We start from the raw sequence: 16,501 nt of genomic DNA, 5'->3' as shown, positions 1-16,501 counted from the left end.
CTGCTGCTTTGGGCCCAAACAGCTTCTCCTGTCACATCACTGGCAGCACCCGCTCGTGTTTGATGCATTTTCTACAGCATTATCCTCTCCCTGTTCCTAAATGCTGCAATGTAACACTAGGTATATGTTCTTACTTAAAACTGTATACTCCGTGTACCTTGGAGGTCCTGCTTCAGTTTACAGTTGGTCCATCATGTCACCCCCTCCAGTTAAAAGAAAACCAAGAGAGTGATCAGCAGCTTAACAGGACCACGGACACTATGGGAAATTCATACAAAGATACACAGTTATCTACAGGTTTATTAATCACTTTTTCTTAAGGACAGAAGGCAAGAAAGTTGGCAAGTGTTCCTGAACTCATTAGTTGCTGCCACAGCTGCCCAAAAATAGCTGCACACTCCTGATACTCAGCTTTTTTCTTCTCTTTAAGATGAAGAGGTAACAAAGTAAACACATGCAGAGTTCATACACACACAAAAATAGGACTGCAGTTCTCAGGAAGCCCTTTATTAATTCAAGGCATTAAAGGAGAAACGACTGTCATTCACCATGCTTCTCATCTTGAGGTGGTTCATACTGAGCCAGCTGTGGATTTAAAGACAGGAATTCTGTTAGCTGCAACATGTCTGAGATACCTTCTACATTAAGAAATGTGGGGAAACATGGAAGTGTTCCATTGACTCTGTGCATTTTAATCCATCGCTGACATTTATGCAAGTCCATTTTCCAGGCAGGTAACACAGTAACCCTTCCCTCAAAACATCCATTTGTCACATTGTATAATAATGCAGCTGTAACAAAGGGGCTTTTTAAATGCACTTTCAAGAAAGCACACAGGTCTTAACCTTACTTTTCCCACATTTATTGCTCTAGGTCTTATTAAGTACTTTCCATCTCAAACAACAGCTGATAATGATCAGTGCCTTATAAGCTTTGATTTCACTGAAATACGATTAAATGAAACAGGCATTCTCATGGCAACAGTAACCAATCATTATAGCTTTCTTTATGCTTTCTGAAGCATATGACCTAGGCAATTATGCACTAAAATATGGTCTTGTAAAGTTACTTGCAAAGAAACATTTGAAGGTGTTTACTTGACCTCAGTTACATTAAAGATAAGCTCAAGCTTCAAAAAGAGTAATATAACAATGCAACAACAGTTATCCATACCCTAATGGAAGAAAGTTAGCTGTATTCCACATATAAAGGTATTTTTTTTGCCATGTAACATGGAACTACCAAGAAACACTAAGCAGACTTTTACCTTGGCTTTCAGTTTTTTATTTTCTTCCAACACAGCTTCATATTTTTCTTTCATCTCTGCCACTTCCAATCGAAGTGCCTCTATTTCTGGATTCTCAGGAGCTGAAGCTCCCAGGTGATGCTTCAGAAAGCTGATATTTAGATGTTAAGTCTTTCTTCAGTTAGATCGCATAACCACATTTTAGTTTTAGCACTTAAGGTGAAGTTAGTGCTGAAACACACATGAACAGAACGGTATTAACCACTTTAGATTACTGCATTGCTTTTCATCCTACAGGATGAAGCTATAAAATTAAGAAAACTTTTCTTGTTCATTGGTATATTCCTTTAAAAAAAAAAAAAGAAGGAAAACTACATCAGTACACACAGGACAAATTCTCACGTTTTAATAAACCTTCCTCTTCTCAAACACAGAAGTTTTGAACAGTTAAAAGGAACAACAACAAAACAGAAGCAATAGCCAAAAGGGGAGGCTGCTTAAAGACAGCAAGAAACAAGATACATTAACTTTTTTCCCTCTTTTATTATTTGGGAGGGGGAAAAAAAAGGAAGAGTGAAGAAGCCCACTTCAAAAACGGCAGATACTGTAAGTACTTGAATCTAACACTGCAGGTCTATGACATTCTGTAGTGGCCTATAATTTAATTTAATAATAGCTGCCTTACTGATACACACATTTCCCTTGCATCCTGTCAGACCTTCTGAATTGTAAGAATGCAGTTTTACCCAAAATGCATCCATAAAAGCCATGTTCTCAGTGTCTTCTAAACAAGCCTGTTCATGTTCACAACGAGTCACAAGTGGCTCTGCTGTTGCGTGTCAAGCCTCTACCAGCAATTCACAGAAGACAAAAAGGATACTCCAGTGCACTATTTGGTTTCTCTGGCTCTTCGTATAAGGCTACCAACACTGCAAATAGAAAATATTCAACAATTGCAAGAAGTTCATGCAACTCTTACGTTTTAAAAACATACCAACAGTCAAAAGGCATACAGGTTGTGTGCCACATACAGCACTTCCCTCTGTTTAACAACAGTTTCAGCTGAATACTTTGACATAAAGAATAGCTCTGCTATACAGGAGGGAGCAGAGTGTCTCACTCAGTAGGAGCTAAACAGAAGTTTTATTGATCCCCTAACCAAAGTTTTTGGATGTTATAGCTCAGAACACAAAACAGCCTGGACAATTTTTACATATTCTACATGCAACCTTAATATTTGCTTTAATCAGCAAAATTCAAATTCTATTTTGAGATTTTCCCTTCATAAGCCATTACTTCCACTTAAGCTACATCTTTAAATTGCAGGACATAATAATCACTTCCATAACTTTCAGAAAAAAAAAAACCAACACACAAAAAAACCAAACCTCCATCAAACACCTACAGTTACAAAACTAAACAGCTACCATTAGAGTAGGTGACTGATAATCTTCACAGGTGGGGGCTCTAACGACCAGAGTGCCAGAGAGGCCAGGCACAAGCAGCAGCAATCCTGACAGCTTAAATAAAACTAGCCATACACACACCAACTCTGTATCTGAAGAACTCAGTCACATGAATACTCAGAAAGTTCTGAAACGTAACCAGCCTCCCTTCTCTCAGAGACACAGACACAGCTCTAGATGTCTGCATTCATAAATACTTAGATGCTCTTCGTCCAGTTTAAGACATCCAAACTGCAGAGCCAAGTTGTTTTTAAACTAAGCATCTTAAGATAAATTCAAAATTAGGATGCCACTGTTGGAAGACTTGTTTTGCCATCCCATAGGATGGTTAGTATTGTGACAGAAATAAATAAAATGGTACCCAGACATCAGCCTCATCACGACACGTTCACTTGCTATCCTAGATCTGCTGCTCTCTCTTTAAAAAATATATTATTCAATCAGGAATATGAAAATGCTTTCTCCACACATTATTGGTACGCTCTCAAAAATACTCCAGAAGGATTTAAAAGATGCTAAGCCATACAGAAAGGCAAAACATGCATCAAGTTTAACATTGTAATTTTCCCCCTTCTGCTATCAGCAATTACTCTCGCAAAACCTATAGGTTAATTCATTTTAGAAGGGCCAAACTCTGCTTAATAAAGGGTCTTTTTAAAAAAAGTGGTTTTAAGAGCACATTTGGTGTTATGTTGTCACAAACACTTTCTCTAGAGAGCTGTGGCAGAGCCAGCCACCAAGGCACGCAGCTGTTTCCAAACGCACAAAGGAAAGCGCTGCCCGAGCGAGGGATGTCCCCAACACGCCACGCAACGGGAGAGGAAGCCCCGTTTCTTACGCTGCTCCAACAATCGGTCCACGGGCCACGAACGTGCCAGGAAGGAGCGCAGGGGCTGCGCTCACAGGCCACGCTTCCTCAGGGCTCCCCGGCCGTCCCAGCTGCCCCGCTCGGGCTCCGTCCGGAGGCGGCCCCAGCGGCGGGAGCAGCCGCCGCGGGCCCCCGGGAGCACGACCCGGCCGCAGACTTACCCTTGGTGAGCGTGTCGAGCACCCCCGACTTCTCCAGGTACCGGCGGAACTGCTCCCGCTTGGAGTCCGCGGCCTGAGGGAGGACGCCCACACGGTCAGAGCGGCGGGCCCCCCGCCCCCAGGCGGCGGCTCGTCGGACCAGACCGGCCCCCCCGCTTTCCCCGCCGAGACGGCACGAAGGCCCAGCCCGGTGCCGGTGCCGGTGCCAGGTGCCGGTGCCGGTGCCAGCCCCGGCCCCGCCCCGCGCGGAGCGGCCCCGGCCCCGGCCCCGCCGCCCCTACCTTGTGGTGCGCCATCGAACCCGCGCGCCTGCGCACGCGCCTGCGCCGCTCGCGTGCCGCGCCAGCGCTGCCCCGCGGTTACTATAGCGACGGGCAGCGGCCCCGCCCCCGGCCCCGCCCCAGGCTCCAACCCCGCCTCCAACCCCTGGCCCCGCCCCCGGCCCCAGCCCAGCCCCCAGCCCCGCCCCCGCCCTCAGCCCCGCCTCCCAGCCCCGCCCCAGCCTCCCCTCAGCCCCGCCCCCAGCCCCCGGCCCCGCCCCCCGCCCCCAGCCCCGCCTCAGCCCCCCCGGCCCCGCCCCCGGGCCCCTAGCCCCGCCCCCGGTCCCGCCCCCAGCCCCGGCCCCGCCCCCGGCCCCGGCCCCGCCCCCAGCCCCCAGCCCCGCCCCCAGCCCCGGCCCCGCCCCCAGCCCCGGCCCCGCCCCCAGCCCCGGCCCCGCCCCCAGCCGCCCCGCGCGCCGCACGGCGGGAGCTGCCCGGTTTGCTCCAGACACGGCGTGCACAGTGTGGATCAACGCAGCTATTGCCCACAGAAACTTACGCACTACAAAATCAGGGGTAAAGCCAGTGTAGCAGCATTAACCCAGCTGAATCCGGCTATACATTTATATACATTCCTGTATACGAAGCAATTTTACTTTACAGTGAAAGCAGCGTTACTGTATTTATGTGCACACAGGGCGATACTAGATGTGAGAAGAGCTGCTGGAGAAATCTACAGCGAGTAGTTCTATTAGTGTGTATTTCTTATTAATTAGTGCTGCTGCTGCAAGGAAAAGAGCCTTCTAGGTTTCCTGGCTCCTTTCCTGATTTTGTACACCCTTCAGCCCATCTGAAACAACTGGCTTGTAAGCATAATGATAACATACATTAAGATGTTAATTACCCCATAACCATATGATGTTGCACCCCACACATTTTTTTCCAAGACATACACAGTAAGTCAAATCCTCTGGTAAAAAATACACGTAATAAATACACCAACACATCCCAGATGTCTCCACCTCACCAGGTATTTACAGCCTGTCAGTGCTGTGCAGTTTAAGCAAATAGATTTCATTCATACAAGTCTCGATTACAAATGTAACAGTATTTTGTTAATCTTTCCCTCCCTTAATGTTTCAAAATGTTTCATGGAACTTGCCCACACTCCATGGGCTGGAGCATCAAGTGGATGAACATCCTTTATTTATTTTATTACCACAGTAAAAAGCATCAATGGAAATGTTCCTGCTAAACAATTACAAGCTTCTTTCATATAAAACCTTGTCAGAACCTGGGAGACAGACAGACCCTGTAGCATCCAGAAAAGGAGTAGTTTTTCAATTTGATAAGCCTTTTATATGTTTTTTTGACATTGTAATCAAAAGTAGGAAGTTACTACCATTTCTTCCTTTTCTAAAATATATTTTTATTTTTAACTTAGTAAGCCTTCTGGTGTGTGAAATCCAGAATTTATCATTAATAAATTTAAGTAAGTTGCTTTCTTAAAAAGATAAAAAAAAAAAAGGCTAACTTGTTACTGTTATTAATTAAAGCTAAAAACTATTTCGTAATTCATGATGCTTTGAAAATGTAATAATATATGTAATGGTAACAGTACAATAAGAGATTAACTTTGATTTTTCTGCTGTGGAACTCTGGGGTGAGACACTGAAAAGTGCACCACAGAGTCAAATAATTAGTGATCCATGTATCAGATGTTTTGTTCTTTTTGTATGTAACACAGCTCAAACAGTGGAATACATCTGACATTCTGTTTTCAGGCAGCTCTCAAATGCCTGTTTGACTTCTCAGTGAGATTAAACAGAAACATATTTACTGATAATTAATTTCTCCTGAGAGCACCAGTGCCATCTTTAGCCAAATTTCTTCTGCTGGCCTTCATAAAAATAAGTTGTTAGACTGTAAATTTGGTCTTCTACTTTTACTGAGTTTGAATAGTATCAGTTGTGATTTTATGCCAGACTTTTCTTATTATGTAACCTATACAATGTATGTTTTACTTTATAGTTGGTAGTGACACTCAAGCCACCCTTTAATTACAGAGGAAGAGGCTGTTTAAAAGTTACTCAGCTCAGATCCAAAGGGCCACACAGCTTTTCTGTCTGTGTAAAACAGCTGGTTAACGTTGAGCAGCTGCTCTTACACAAAGGTCTTGGTTATGTCCCAGTGATCAGCAACGACCCCAGCACTGCCAGCCTGGCTATATCTGGAGGTCGGTGGGGACGCGCCTGCTGCTGGCGCTGCTCGACAGGGACGGTTGCCTGGACAGAGAGGAAGGTTTAGGATTATCACCATTTCTGCTTTGTTTAGATTCTGAGCTCACCTCCCATGTAGAGTCAGGAGAGTCAGGGCGCCTGGAATTGTCGATGTCAGCATTGTAAGGAGGTTGGGCTTTGTTTGCATTGAAACTGCTTTGCCTTCTGTCACTGTTCTCTGGAAGAGAACTTGTTGAAGCTCCTGCACTCTCAATTATTGCTGAGCAGTTCCAAGATGAACTGATTCCGTGTTGTCTTCTGAAACCAGCATTAGGAGAAGTTGTTTCAGGTTGCAATGGGGGATGAGATGGCATTTCAGCCAAGGTTCTCAGGCAAATACTCGAAGCTGTATCTGCATTCTGAGTACCAACGAAGCAGTTTTTCTTTTCATCTTTTTGAGCATCATGCACTTCAGTCCCAAGCTTGCCAAGCAAGCCTTCATCATTATTTGCACTAATATTTTGAGTCTGATCGTCTAGAGCATTTGTAGCTGCCCTCTTCTTTGGTGATTTATTTTCCTGGTTGCCACGGGTGAAATTGCTGCTGCTTTCTGTGCAGTTATTTTGCCCAGACTGAAACATGGGAGGAGAATTCAGAACCGGGTGGACAGCTGTGTCAGTTTGCTTTTCCATTAAAAAGGTATAACTTGCAAGTGCAGAAGGAAGAGTTTTTTGAGGGGTGGTGGATATTCCCAAAGAGGAGTGCGGTATCTCAGAGTACTTCTTAGATTTGTTTACATAGAAATTGTCAGTATCGTCCTTGTTTTTATGCTGCCCAAAAAGTCCCATTTTAATTTTCCGGAATCCTAGGTGGATAATTTCCAGAATATTTAAAAGCAATGATACAGTTGCTATTGATTGCATGAATAATATGAACACTGTCTTTTCTGTTGGTCTAGATACAAAGCAGTCAACTGTGTTTGGACATGGTTCTCTCTGACATTTATAAAGGGGATCTAGATGGAAGCCATAAAGAAGATACTGCCCAATCATAAAACCGACTTCTACTGCGGATCTTGTGAAAATATGTACCACGTAAGTGCAGAGCAATGAGCCTCTCAGGGGTGCTTTGTTTAGCTTTCTTTGGTCCAACTGCCGGAGTTCTCTCTCCAGCCTTTTCCGATTTTCAGTCATTTCTAATTCAGTGCTTTCAAGTTCTACCCTTACCTGAGCTTTCTTTTTCTGCCTCTCCTTTTCCAAGGCTCTTAGTCTGTATAAGGCATGACCCATATATACCAATGAAGGGGAAGACACAAATATAACTTGCAAGACCCAGTATCTTATGAGAGAGATGGGAAAGGCCTCATCATAGCACACGTTTCTGCAACCAGGTTGCTCGGTATTGCAGATAAATTCTGATTGTTCATCATTCCAAACATCCTCAGTTGCCACCCCGAGGACAAGCATTCGAAATATGAAAAGGATCGTGAGCCAAATCTTTCCAATAATAGTGGAGTGAATGTGGACCTCCTCTAAAATGCCTCCAAGGAAATTCCAGTCTCCCATGGTTATTCTGCCATCTTAACACTAAAATGTATGAGAGAAAGAAGTGTCAAACAATGTAAGAGCTGCGGTCCTTCTAACACATTCTGAATAAATCAACACTGGAGAAAAAAAAACCAACACCACATTGTAACCATTGCAGCAGGTCTCACTGCCCATGGATAACCTGGGTATTATCCCCTCTTATCTGCAAGATGGAGAAATGCATCATCCACTCATGTCTAGTTTATCAGTAAAAGACATCCTGATAAGAACATCACTATGAGGTATTAAACACTAATGCATTAGTCTGCACTGGATCAGTGGAACGAAGGTGCCTGGCAGGGCTTCCAGGGCGTGATGCAGCTGCTTCAGCCACCATCTGACAGCAGCTGAGAGCAGCATGCGTGTGTTCAGGGAGGAAAAGGAATATTTCTGTGTCCTCCTTTTCAGATGTTCTGAGACCCACGTTGCAGCTGGAGTTATGGTAAGGTCCAGTTACTGTTTTGCAGTGAAAATCGGTTATGCAAAGGAACTTGAGAGGGAATAAAACATCTCAGTCAAATTGCATTGTTGAATTAAAAAATGTTTAAGCATCTACTTTAGCAAGCAGAATTGTTTTTTGTTTCCAGATGTCAACGATAAACAAATAAGTAGAATCACCATAACTGGTGCCATTTCCTCTGATCAATGACACCTGCATTTGAAATACAGAATAGTTTGCCTGGGTGTCAAGCTTTGCTCTTTGGTCCCAATTCTGTGGAAAGTAAATTATTTATGTGAAATTCTTTAACATAATTTTCCTAAGTTACCATCTGAGTACAGATAAACTGGTAATATATGTGTGTAATCACACATCTTGCTTCTCTTTTGTATGTTTGTTTCTTTCTCTGTTACAAAATACTACATTGTGGACAAGTTTATAAATTCCTTTTCAGTGTTTTTGTTATTGTCTACACTAACAAAATATTTTTGTTAATCTTTGGGGATAAATTATACATCTGTAGATTTACCTTTTCATGGCATGTACAGTTCAATAGAATTCACTTATACTAAAACCAGAATAATCTGGGATTTTTTTAAGGATAAAAAGGATTACTTTTCTCTTTGTAAAACAGGATTGTTAAGAAATCAAATGGAAATTGCCATCTTATGACTGAAAAACCACTGAACATAGAGGAAACTTCATGTTAAGGCAGTCTGCTAAATATGAAATTGCTTGCAAATTGGTATACAAATAAGGAAGTTAGATTTTTAAAGATAAACAAATTAAAAATAAATGGCAAATTGAAAGTACAACATACCTTCCTTTACAAAAATGTGTAAAATTAAAGATCTGCGAAGTCCAATCCAAAGTTACAGGCCCTGCCATCTTCCTCCCATGACAGAAAATTTCACATTATAAGCAGTTTATTTCACTGCAGGAGCAACTGATGGAGTGCAAGCTTTGCACATTGAATTTATATTTGCTAGGAGAGAAGGGAGGAGAAAATCAATCTGTTGTTCAGTCTACTGCTGCTCCAAGCACAGTTTAACTGTGACTGGTGAAAGGATCTTATTTTAAAAGCTAGAAATACGCAGCTTTAACTTCATTCAGATTATCTTCCCCTTTGTGTCTTCAGCACTTTCAAAGTTTTAACAATGATCTCAGCCTCAAGCAAACAGAATAAAAGAAAACTTTCAGACTAAGTTTTAGTTTATATATTTTGGTAGCAGTGAACGCTCAGCTTGGCTATGCAAAAGCAAAGACTGTAAATCCTCCCAAATACTGTAATTATTAATTTCTGCAGGTAGTCTGTGCTCCTGGGATGCCTTAGCACCACACTCCTGATGTAAAAAGCCAATGGTAATACTTTTGGCCGCTCCAAATTCACTCCCTCTTCATAGACAGCACCTGTGCTTATATTCTACAGTTCTGTACCTCTCTTTTATTCTACTTATGCCATCCCACTTGTCATACTGACTTCTTTAAAACATCCTGGAATGTGACAACTGTTTTACATAATTTTCCCTGTCCATATAATTCAGTATTTCTTTTTTAGGAGCAAGTAATGATCATTCCAGTCTAAGTGTCAGACATATTAAAGATGTCAATAATTCTTCTTGATAGTGATACTTATGTATAGCCTGTAAAAACAGACCAGATGGGACAAGTCCTCCTCTTATCCGAGGCCTTCAGCCAGCCCCCAACATGACCTCATCAGAAAGAATATTGAGAACAGGTTGAAATATTTTCCAGAATAAAAGAGTGCACAAAACGCATAGTCTCGAAAACAGGGGTTTCCGAGGGATTTAGGAATGCAAGGGCCACATATATTAATTGATATAATTGCTCATGGGTTATAACCTAGTATTGGTAACTTTTTCTTTTAAATTCCTGCCTTTCCTATTCCTTCTTTATATCAGATGGATTGTTACAGCAGAGTCGCCCTGTGCCTTGGGTCAATAAATGGGTTTGTTTTACTGCAGAACCTGCTTACTTACTGTAAAAGATTTGGTAAATCCTCCCCGTGCCAGCATGCAGCAGAGTTAGAAGCAAAACCCATGGTTACAGCTGTATTCTGCAAACTTACCATTCTCTGTCTCTCCCTAGAGAAGGATAAAGATGGAGATGCTGGAACAGAATGAATACTCCCTGTCCTAACTTACCCTTTGCCAAGTTTGAAAAAGGGAAGGTTAATGTGGAGGAGGAGAAAGTGGAAGAATGGCAGTGGAAGTTCTACAGGCTCATGGAATCATACAATGGTTAGGGGTGGAAGGGACCTCACAATACTACCTAGCCAAACCCCTGCCATGGGCAGGGACACCTCCCACCAGCCCAGGCTGCTCCAAGCCCCATCCAACCTGCCCTTCAACACTGCCAGGGATGGGGAATTCATAACTTCTCTGGCAATCTGTTCCAGTGTCTCAGCACTCTCACTGTAAATAATTTCTTTGCTTACATATAAGAACAAATCCTATCCATAAAAAGTCTGCTCAGCACACAGGGATAGACTACAGTTTGTAAGTTGACATGAAAATTCTTTAAGACAGCTTAAAATCTACTCAATTTTTTTTGAGCCAATCAGACAGGTACAGTGCATTTTTGGGACTGATGGTAGCCTGGGAAACACCCTTTCAAACACCCTAAACTTTATAAAATGCCTGCAAAAAATGCTGGGGAGAGGGAAGGAAAGAGACCTCATTTTAGAAATGGAAAGGAAAGAAATATCATTGGTTTGTGTACAAAGACTGTCCTGGAGCCAGGTATTAATGTGTAAACCCGCCACTAGGATCAACATGAGTTAAGAAGTGTATCTAACAGTATAAAGCTCTTTCAGATTATTCTTCTCAGTGCCCTGCAAAAGTGTATTGCTGATCCAAGTGCCCTCTATAGGATAAACAAACTTCCCCTGCTGAGAACTCTAAAAAACTAATCATTATCTTTTAATTTTGGTGCTGAGGATCAGTCAATGGGTCACGTCCGATTTCACAGTTCGGTGACAGCTTGCCTGAAGTACTGGATCACTTTGGGAAGCTGTCAGTCTGCAGCCCGTCTCTAGAAACACACTTACAGCAGGTTTCCTAACACGTCTCTTCCAGCAGGTACTTAAAGTAGGTAACATTTTTCTGCAATCGGTGAAAAAAATTCTAGGTCTGTTGAAGTGGTCCAGAGACCCCCCCACCTCCTGCAAAGATGCTGAAGCTTTGTTTGGAAATCCCAAGTGGATGGTGAGACTGAACTACAGTGTCTGGGATCCACTTGTTCCCTAGAAGATAAACGTCAAGACAAACATTTAGTGACCTGCACATCATGTCCTGGGATGCATCACCTCATTTTAAATGGTATTTCAGTCAAATGACAACTTGACAAGTAGGGAGGGAAACTGAATTTGTGTAGCAGTGGCAATTTTAGTGTCAATGCTGCTCTTTACCTTAGTCCAGACATTCTGAAGATGTGACTATTTACAGACTCCAGGCTTTAGTAACAAAATAATTAGTGATGAGGACAGAAGATTTTTTTTCCAGGGCCAGAAGCTACCTCATTGGCTTTTTGTTGGTGGTGGGTTTGCTACAAAACATCCCCCAGTTTTTAATTACTCTGGGTCAAACACTACAGAAATACTTCAATTGTGGAAATATTCCCCAAAGATCAAGTCCTTTTCATTTCTACTCATCAATAATGTGCACTTTATGCGTACAATTGATTTTTATTTTCTGCTGTATGTCTGACCCACAACATCCAGCTAAATAACTAGAGGCACAAACATCAGTGGTGTGTCCTAGAGGCTTTCAGGGTAACGTGGACTAACTCTCACAGTTTTCATTCAGTAATGAAGTTAAGATCACAAATTATAAACTGCAATAATAATTGTGGACACCTGTACCACTCAGTATTGTCCTCAGGACCACCCGATCCAGTGACACTGTGAAGGCAGAGCAGAGAATTCCATATAAAGACCGAAACACGCTCCTCATGTTTGTCTGTTTTCTCTGCTGAAATGGAGAAAAATATCTTATTATAACAGATATTAAAATAATATTAATATATAAAATATAAAAAATTAAAAACTATGCTATGTAATACAAATAATTTTACAATATAAAATTCTAAACAGAGGTAAATAGGTCTTACAATGGAAAAAAACCTCGGATATATATAAATTAAAAAATAAAGGTCATTAAAATGCCAAAAATTTATATGTTTTATATATGAAGGAATTTAAAATAGAAACAAATCTGCATAGAGCTATGCACACTTACAATGTATTACACAGTAAGTCTAAATGCACATAACCTAGAGATTATAGATGTGTTATGACAGCTGTCAACATAGGTGTTTCAAGATACAGAAATGTAAATACATAATACATATTTAAGCAAATTCTAAGTGAAAAAAAAAATATATATGTAAACATGTATATGTCTAAATAGATATTATAAGTGGGAACAGAGAATATATATAAAAAACATATATATATCCCCTAATTTATTTATTTTTTTAAACAGATACATGTGTAAATGACTGTTCCCGGCCCCGCTTCCCAGCCCCGTGTCCGCCTCCTGGCTTGTCTCCTGCTTCTCGAACGTGTCCCGTCCCGCTCCTGTCCCGCCCCGCCCGTGTCCCTCCAGTGTCCCGCTTCTGTCCCGTCCCGCTCCCGCCCCCGCTCCCGCTCCCGCTCCCGTTCCCGCTCCCGCCCCCTCCCCGCTCCCGCTCCCGCTCCTGTCCCGTCCCGCTCCCGTCCCTCCCGCTCCCGTCCCGTCCCGTCCCGTCCCCCTCCCGCCCCCGCTCCCGCCCCCGCTCCCGCTCCCGCTCCCGCCCCCGCTCCCGCTCCTGTCCCGCCCCCGCTCCTGTCCCGTCCCGCCCCCGCCCCCGCTCCCGCTCCCGCTCCCGCCCCCGCTCCCGCTCCCGCTCCCCGGGTCTCACGAGCTCCTGGTGCTCGGGAATTAATAATTCATGAGGCGCTCGGTGCTGCCCCCTGTGGACACCGCCCGACGCTGCAGCCCGACGGCGCTCCCTGCTGGCACCTGCTGGCCAGAATGGGGTACTGCAGCTCAGAGACTGCGCATGCGCAGTAACGCGAATTGGCGCCCCGCCCATCGGAGGGCGTGGTGCGGCCCATCCCCGCCCCCCGGGCGTGCCCCCCGCTCTCCCAGCGCGGTGATTTGCTGCCCGGTGCTCGGCGAACACCGGTCTGTGCGGGGCCGAAACGGGGCTGGGGCAGGTCCTGTCAGTCAGCGAGGGGCGGGGCCTCAAGACGGCGGCGCCCGGCCCCAAGATGGCGCTACCAGGCCTTAAAATGGCGCGCCCGGCCTCGCGGTGCCGGCTGTTCTCGCGTGACGCGCCCTAGGCGCCGATTGGCTGCCGCAGGTCACGTGAGCTGCGGCCTTGCTGGGCAGCCCCGGGGCCTGACGGGGGTGCCGGGTGAGTCGAGGGGCTGCCAGAGCGGCGCAGGGGGTGCCCGCGGGTTTCTGGGGGTGTTCCTGGGGCTGTGGGCCCCTCTTCCTCCCCAGGGCGGGCGGCGCTGCTGCCGGAGGCCCTGGCCGAGCTGCACACGGACCCCGCTCCGAGCTGGGGTTGGCGCTCAGGGATGCGGGGGTATGGTGGGGCCTAGCACCGGGTTGGGGTTTAGAGTGTCTGGGCCGGGTGGCACCCCCCTGGCAGAGGAGGGGGTCACAGGGACTATAGGGACCCCCCTCAGCGGCCATAGGAGCTATAGGGACCCTTCTTTGGGGCTGCAGATCCCTATAGGTCCAGCTATAGGTTCCCCCCGTTATTCCGCCCTTCAACAGGATGCCCTGTCACTGGAACATGGAGACTGACCTGGCTGTCCCCCAACGACCCCAATTTTGTTGCTACCAAAGCCACCAAGATACTCAAGGTGGGACAAGGTTAGTGCTCAGTCCCCCCAGAATCCCCCAGGGAGCACTATAGACCCCAAAATCCCCCAGGGACTGGTGAAAATCCCTCCAAGGACCCCAGAATCCCCAGGTGCTTCCCCAAAACTCCCCATGTACACCATAGAAGTCCTTCCAACGACCCCAAAATATCCTCTGGGCCCCCCACAGATGCGAAAACCTTCCTTGGATTCCCTCAAACTTACCTAGAGACCCCATAAACACCCCAGAGACCTAAAAAAATATCCCTAGGGCCTCTGAAACCCCTTGGGTTTGGATCCCAGAGAGCCTGAGGAACCCCCAGAGAGGGGCTGCAAGGAGGAGCACCCCTGGGAGCAGTGCTTCCACCAGCACAAGGAGCTGGTGCCATACCCCAAAAGCAAGAAAAGTGGTTGCAAACAGAGGGAGGAGGTCTGTGTGTGACTGCCACATTTTTTGGGGTGTCATTTTAGGGCTTTTTTAGCCCCCCCTGACCCTTCCCCTTTTTCTCCAGGCAGCCAGAAGGATGAGGACCTGGACTTCATGGACCCCAGCATCTATTCAGATGGCCTCTGCTATGTTTTTTGGGGATGGAATGAAGGGATTTCACAGGGGAATCCTCATTTGAGTTCTGAATTATTGGAGTACCAAAGGGGGATGTGGTTGGCAGGGCTCCCCAGGAGGAACAGTGAGAAGATGGGGGCAGACACAAGGGCAGCCAGGCCCCTCTTCCACCAACCACTCCAGCCTGGGGGCCGTGCTCTGTGCTGTGCCAAGGCTTTCTGTGGCAAGGAGTGACACCCCCTGCTCCCTAATTCCTGCCGACCCCTTTGGACCCCACCAAATTCCTACTGACCCCCCTGTACCCTCCCCAAATCCACCCTGGCCCCCTTCACCCTGACTTCCATGGAATAAAGGCCCTGCAGCCCCACAGTGTGTGGGTGAAGGGGGGTTTATTGAAGGGGGTTGCACACGTGGGTGCACGTTGAGCTGCCATCAGATGGACTGGTGGGAGCTCTCGCTTCCCCCATGATCCTACCTGCTAAGGGGTAGTGAATATCTACAGCTCTGCTCTTGCTGCTGCAGTTGGTGGCTGAAAGCCTGTGTGGCTTTTCATACCCTTTTTTTTATTTAGTGCAGCTGTTAAAGGCAGAGGTGCTGAGAACTTCTCACAGCTGGTACAGGTGGAGCACCTTTTATTGTGGACTTTTGGTTATTGTTTGGAGTACTGCAGGGAGCAGCCCAGGAATAACTTATTACAGGAGGGTGCTGCAGTGAATGTATTTAATGGCTTTAAGATTTTTTTACATGTTTTTGTCCATCTCTAGCTATAATTGATGCTAGATTTATTCCTTGTCCTTCCTCCACATCACCACAAACAAAGCAATGCTGCTTCTGAAATGCCCTCACTCTGCTTCACAATACTGAGCAAAGAAAACCAGGCTTGGGCTAATTAAACTGAAAACATAACATTGCAATTTGTAGTTGATTAAATCTTTCAAACTGTGTTAATATTCTGATTTATTTTCTTGCAATGCTTTGACTAGGAGATAGTCCAGTGCATGGGGAAAGGCTTCCAGATGGAGCACTGTCCGCCTTGCCAGATGCTTGGAGCTCAGAGTGAGGATTTTTCACTCACTCTGGTTACAGCCAGGAGAGATGCTCTTGTCCTTCTCGGCCATTTCTATTCGTGGGGGGGATGCTGAGATGCAGCTCTTGCTTTTGCTGCAGGAAGGAGTGGGCCTGTAACAGCAGAGGGCTGTGAAAGGCACAGGAGGCGGCTGGTTCTGGGCTGGGTAGGTGCTGCCTCCTGAGGAGGCTGCTACAAAATGCTCCTCTGAGTTTGTCTCCAGAGATTGCTGGGGCCTATTGCAAAAGCCCAGTTTGCTTTTACATGTCACAGATGCGTATCCATTTATACTGTCTTCCAGCCCTTCTTCCAGCTCCACAGTTGGCAGGATGCCTGGCGCATTTCCACAGGATGCTGATTTAAGGAATTAGTCGGTAGAAGCATAGATGACAGAGACAGAAGGGGCCTTGAGGCCATCTGGAGAGTCTGCTTCCCCAGACAGCATCCCCTCTCCCAAGTCACTCCAGACACATTTATCAGGTTTGGTCTTGGCTCCCTTTTCTGGAGGAAATTCCACTTGGCTGCTGCTCATCTTATTTTTCAGCTCCTTAAAAAAAATTCAGGAGCTTAAGAGTAATATGGTCTATGTACATCTTGTTGTTGTTTTTTTTCTCCCTTTTTGGTGTGATTTATCCTTTCTGCTCTTGAAGGTGGCTGCAGGGTGAGTCCCCAGGGAGAGGGATGAGGGCAGCACAGGTTGAGGAGGGGACATGTGGGGGGTGGGGATGTCACAGGGTGTCACCGCTGCCAGAG

General features: G+C 45.6%; 3 protein-coding genes across 3 annotated transcripts; 1 reads left to right on the top strand and 2 right to left on the bottom strand.

Annotated features, from left to right (window-relative positions):
* Positions 1-486: 486 nt before the first annotated feature.
* MYCBP (MYC binding protein) lies at positions 487-4,098 on the bottom strand. The gene is made up of 5 exons (XM_051638228.1): positions 4,023-4,098; positions 3,742-3,814; positions 2,127-2,175; positions 1,268-1,397; positions 487-585 (listed from the first exon to the last, which is right to left on the bottom strand). Exons 1-5 carry the CDS (start codon positions 4,035-4,037, stop codon positions 541-543), a joined length of 312 nt encoding a protein of 103 aa, XP_051494188.1. The 5' UTR covers positions 4,038-4,098; the 3' UTR covers positions 487-540.
* Positions 4,099-5,620: 1,522 nt separating this feature from the next.
* On the bottom strand, positions 5,621-9,215 carry GJA9 (gap junction protein alpha 9). Its single transcript, XM_051638047.1, has 2 exons — positions 9,066-9,215; positions 5,621-7,806 (listed from the first exon to the last, which is right to left on the bottom strand). Exon 2 carries the CDS (start codon positions 7,783-7,785, stop codon positions 6,226-6,228), a length of 1,560 nt encoding a protein of 519 aa, XP_051494007.1. The 5' UTR covers positions 7,786-7,806; positions 9,066-9,215; the 3' UTR covers positions 5,621-6,225.
* A 4,094-nt stretch (positions 9,216-13,309) lies between these two features.
* PQBP1 (polyglutamine binding protein 1) lies at positions 13,310-15,626 on the top strand. Its single transcript, XM_051638294.1, has 4 exons — positions 13,310-13,316; positions 13,613-13,666; positions 14,035-14,133; positions 14,633-15,626. The coding sequence occupies exons 1-4, from the start codon at positions 13,310-13,312 to the stop codon at positions 14,914-14,916; spliced, it is 444 nt and encodes a 147-aa protein (XP_051494254.1). The 3' UTR covers positions 14,917-15,626.
* The last annotated feature ends 875 nt before the right edge of the window (positions 15,627-16,501 follow it).

This window comes from Apus apus, chromosome 21 (assembly GCF_020740795.1).
Source record: "Apus apus isolate bApuApu2 chromosome 21, bApuApu2.pri.cur, whole genome shotgun sequence".
Taxonomy (NCBI): Eukaryota; Metazoa; Chordata; class Aves; order Apodiformes; family Apodidae; genus Apus; species Apus apus.
The sequence above is the reverse complement of the archived record's forward strand: the minus strand, read 5'-3'. Positions and strand labels throughout refer to the sequence as shown.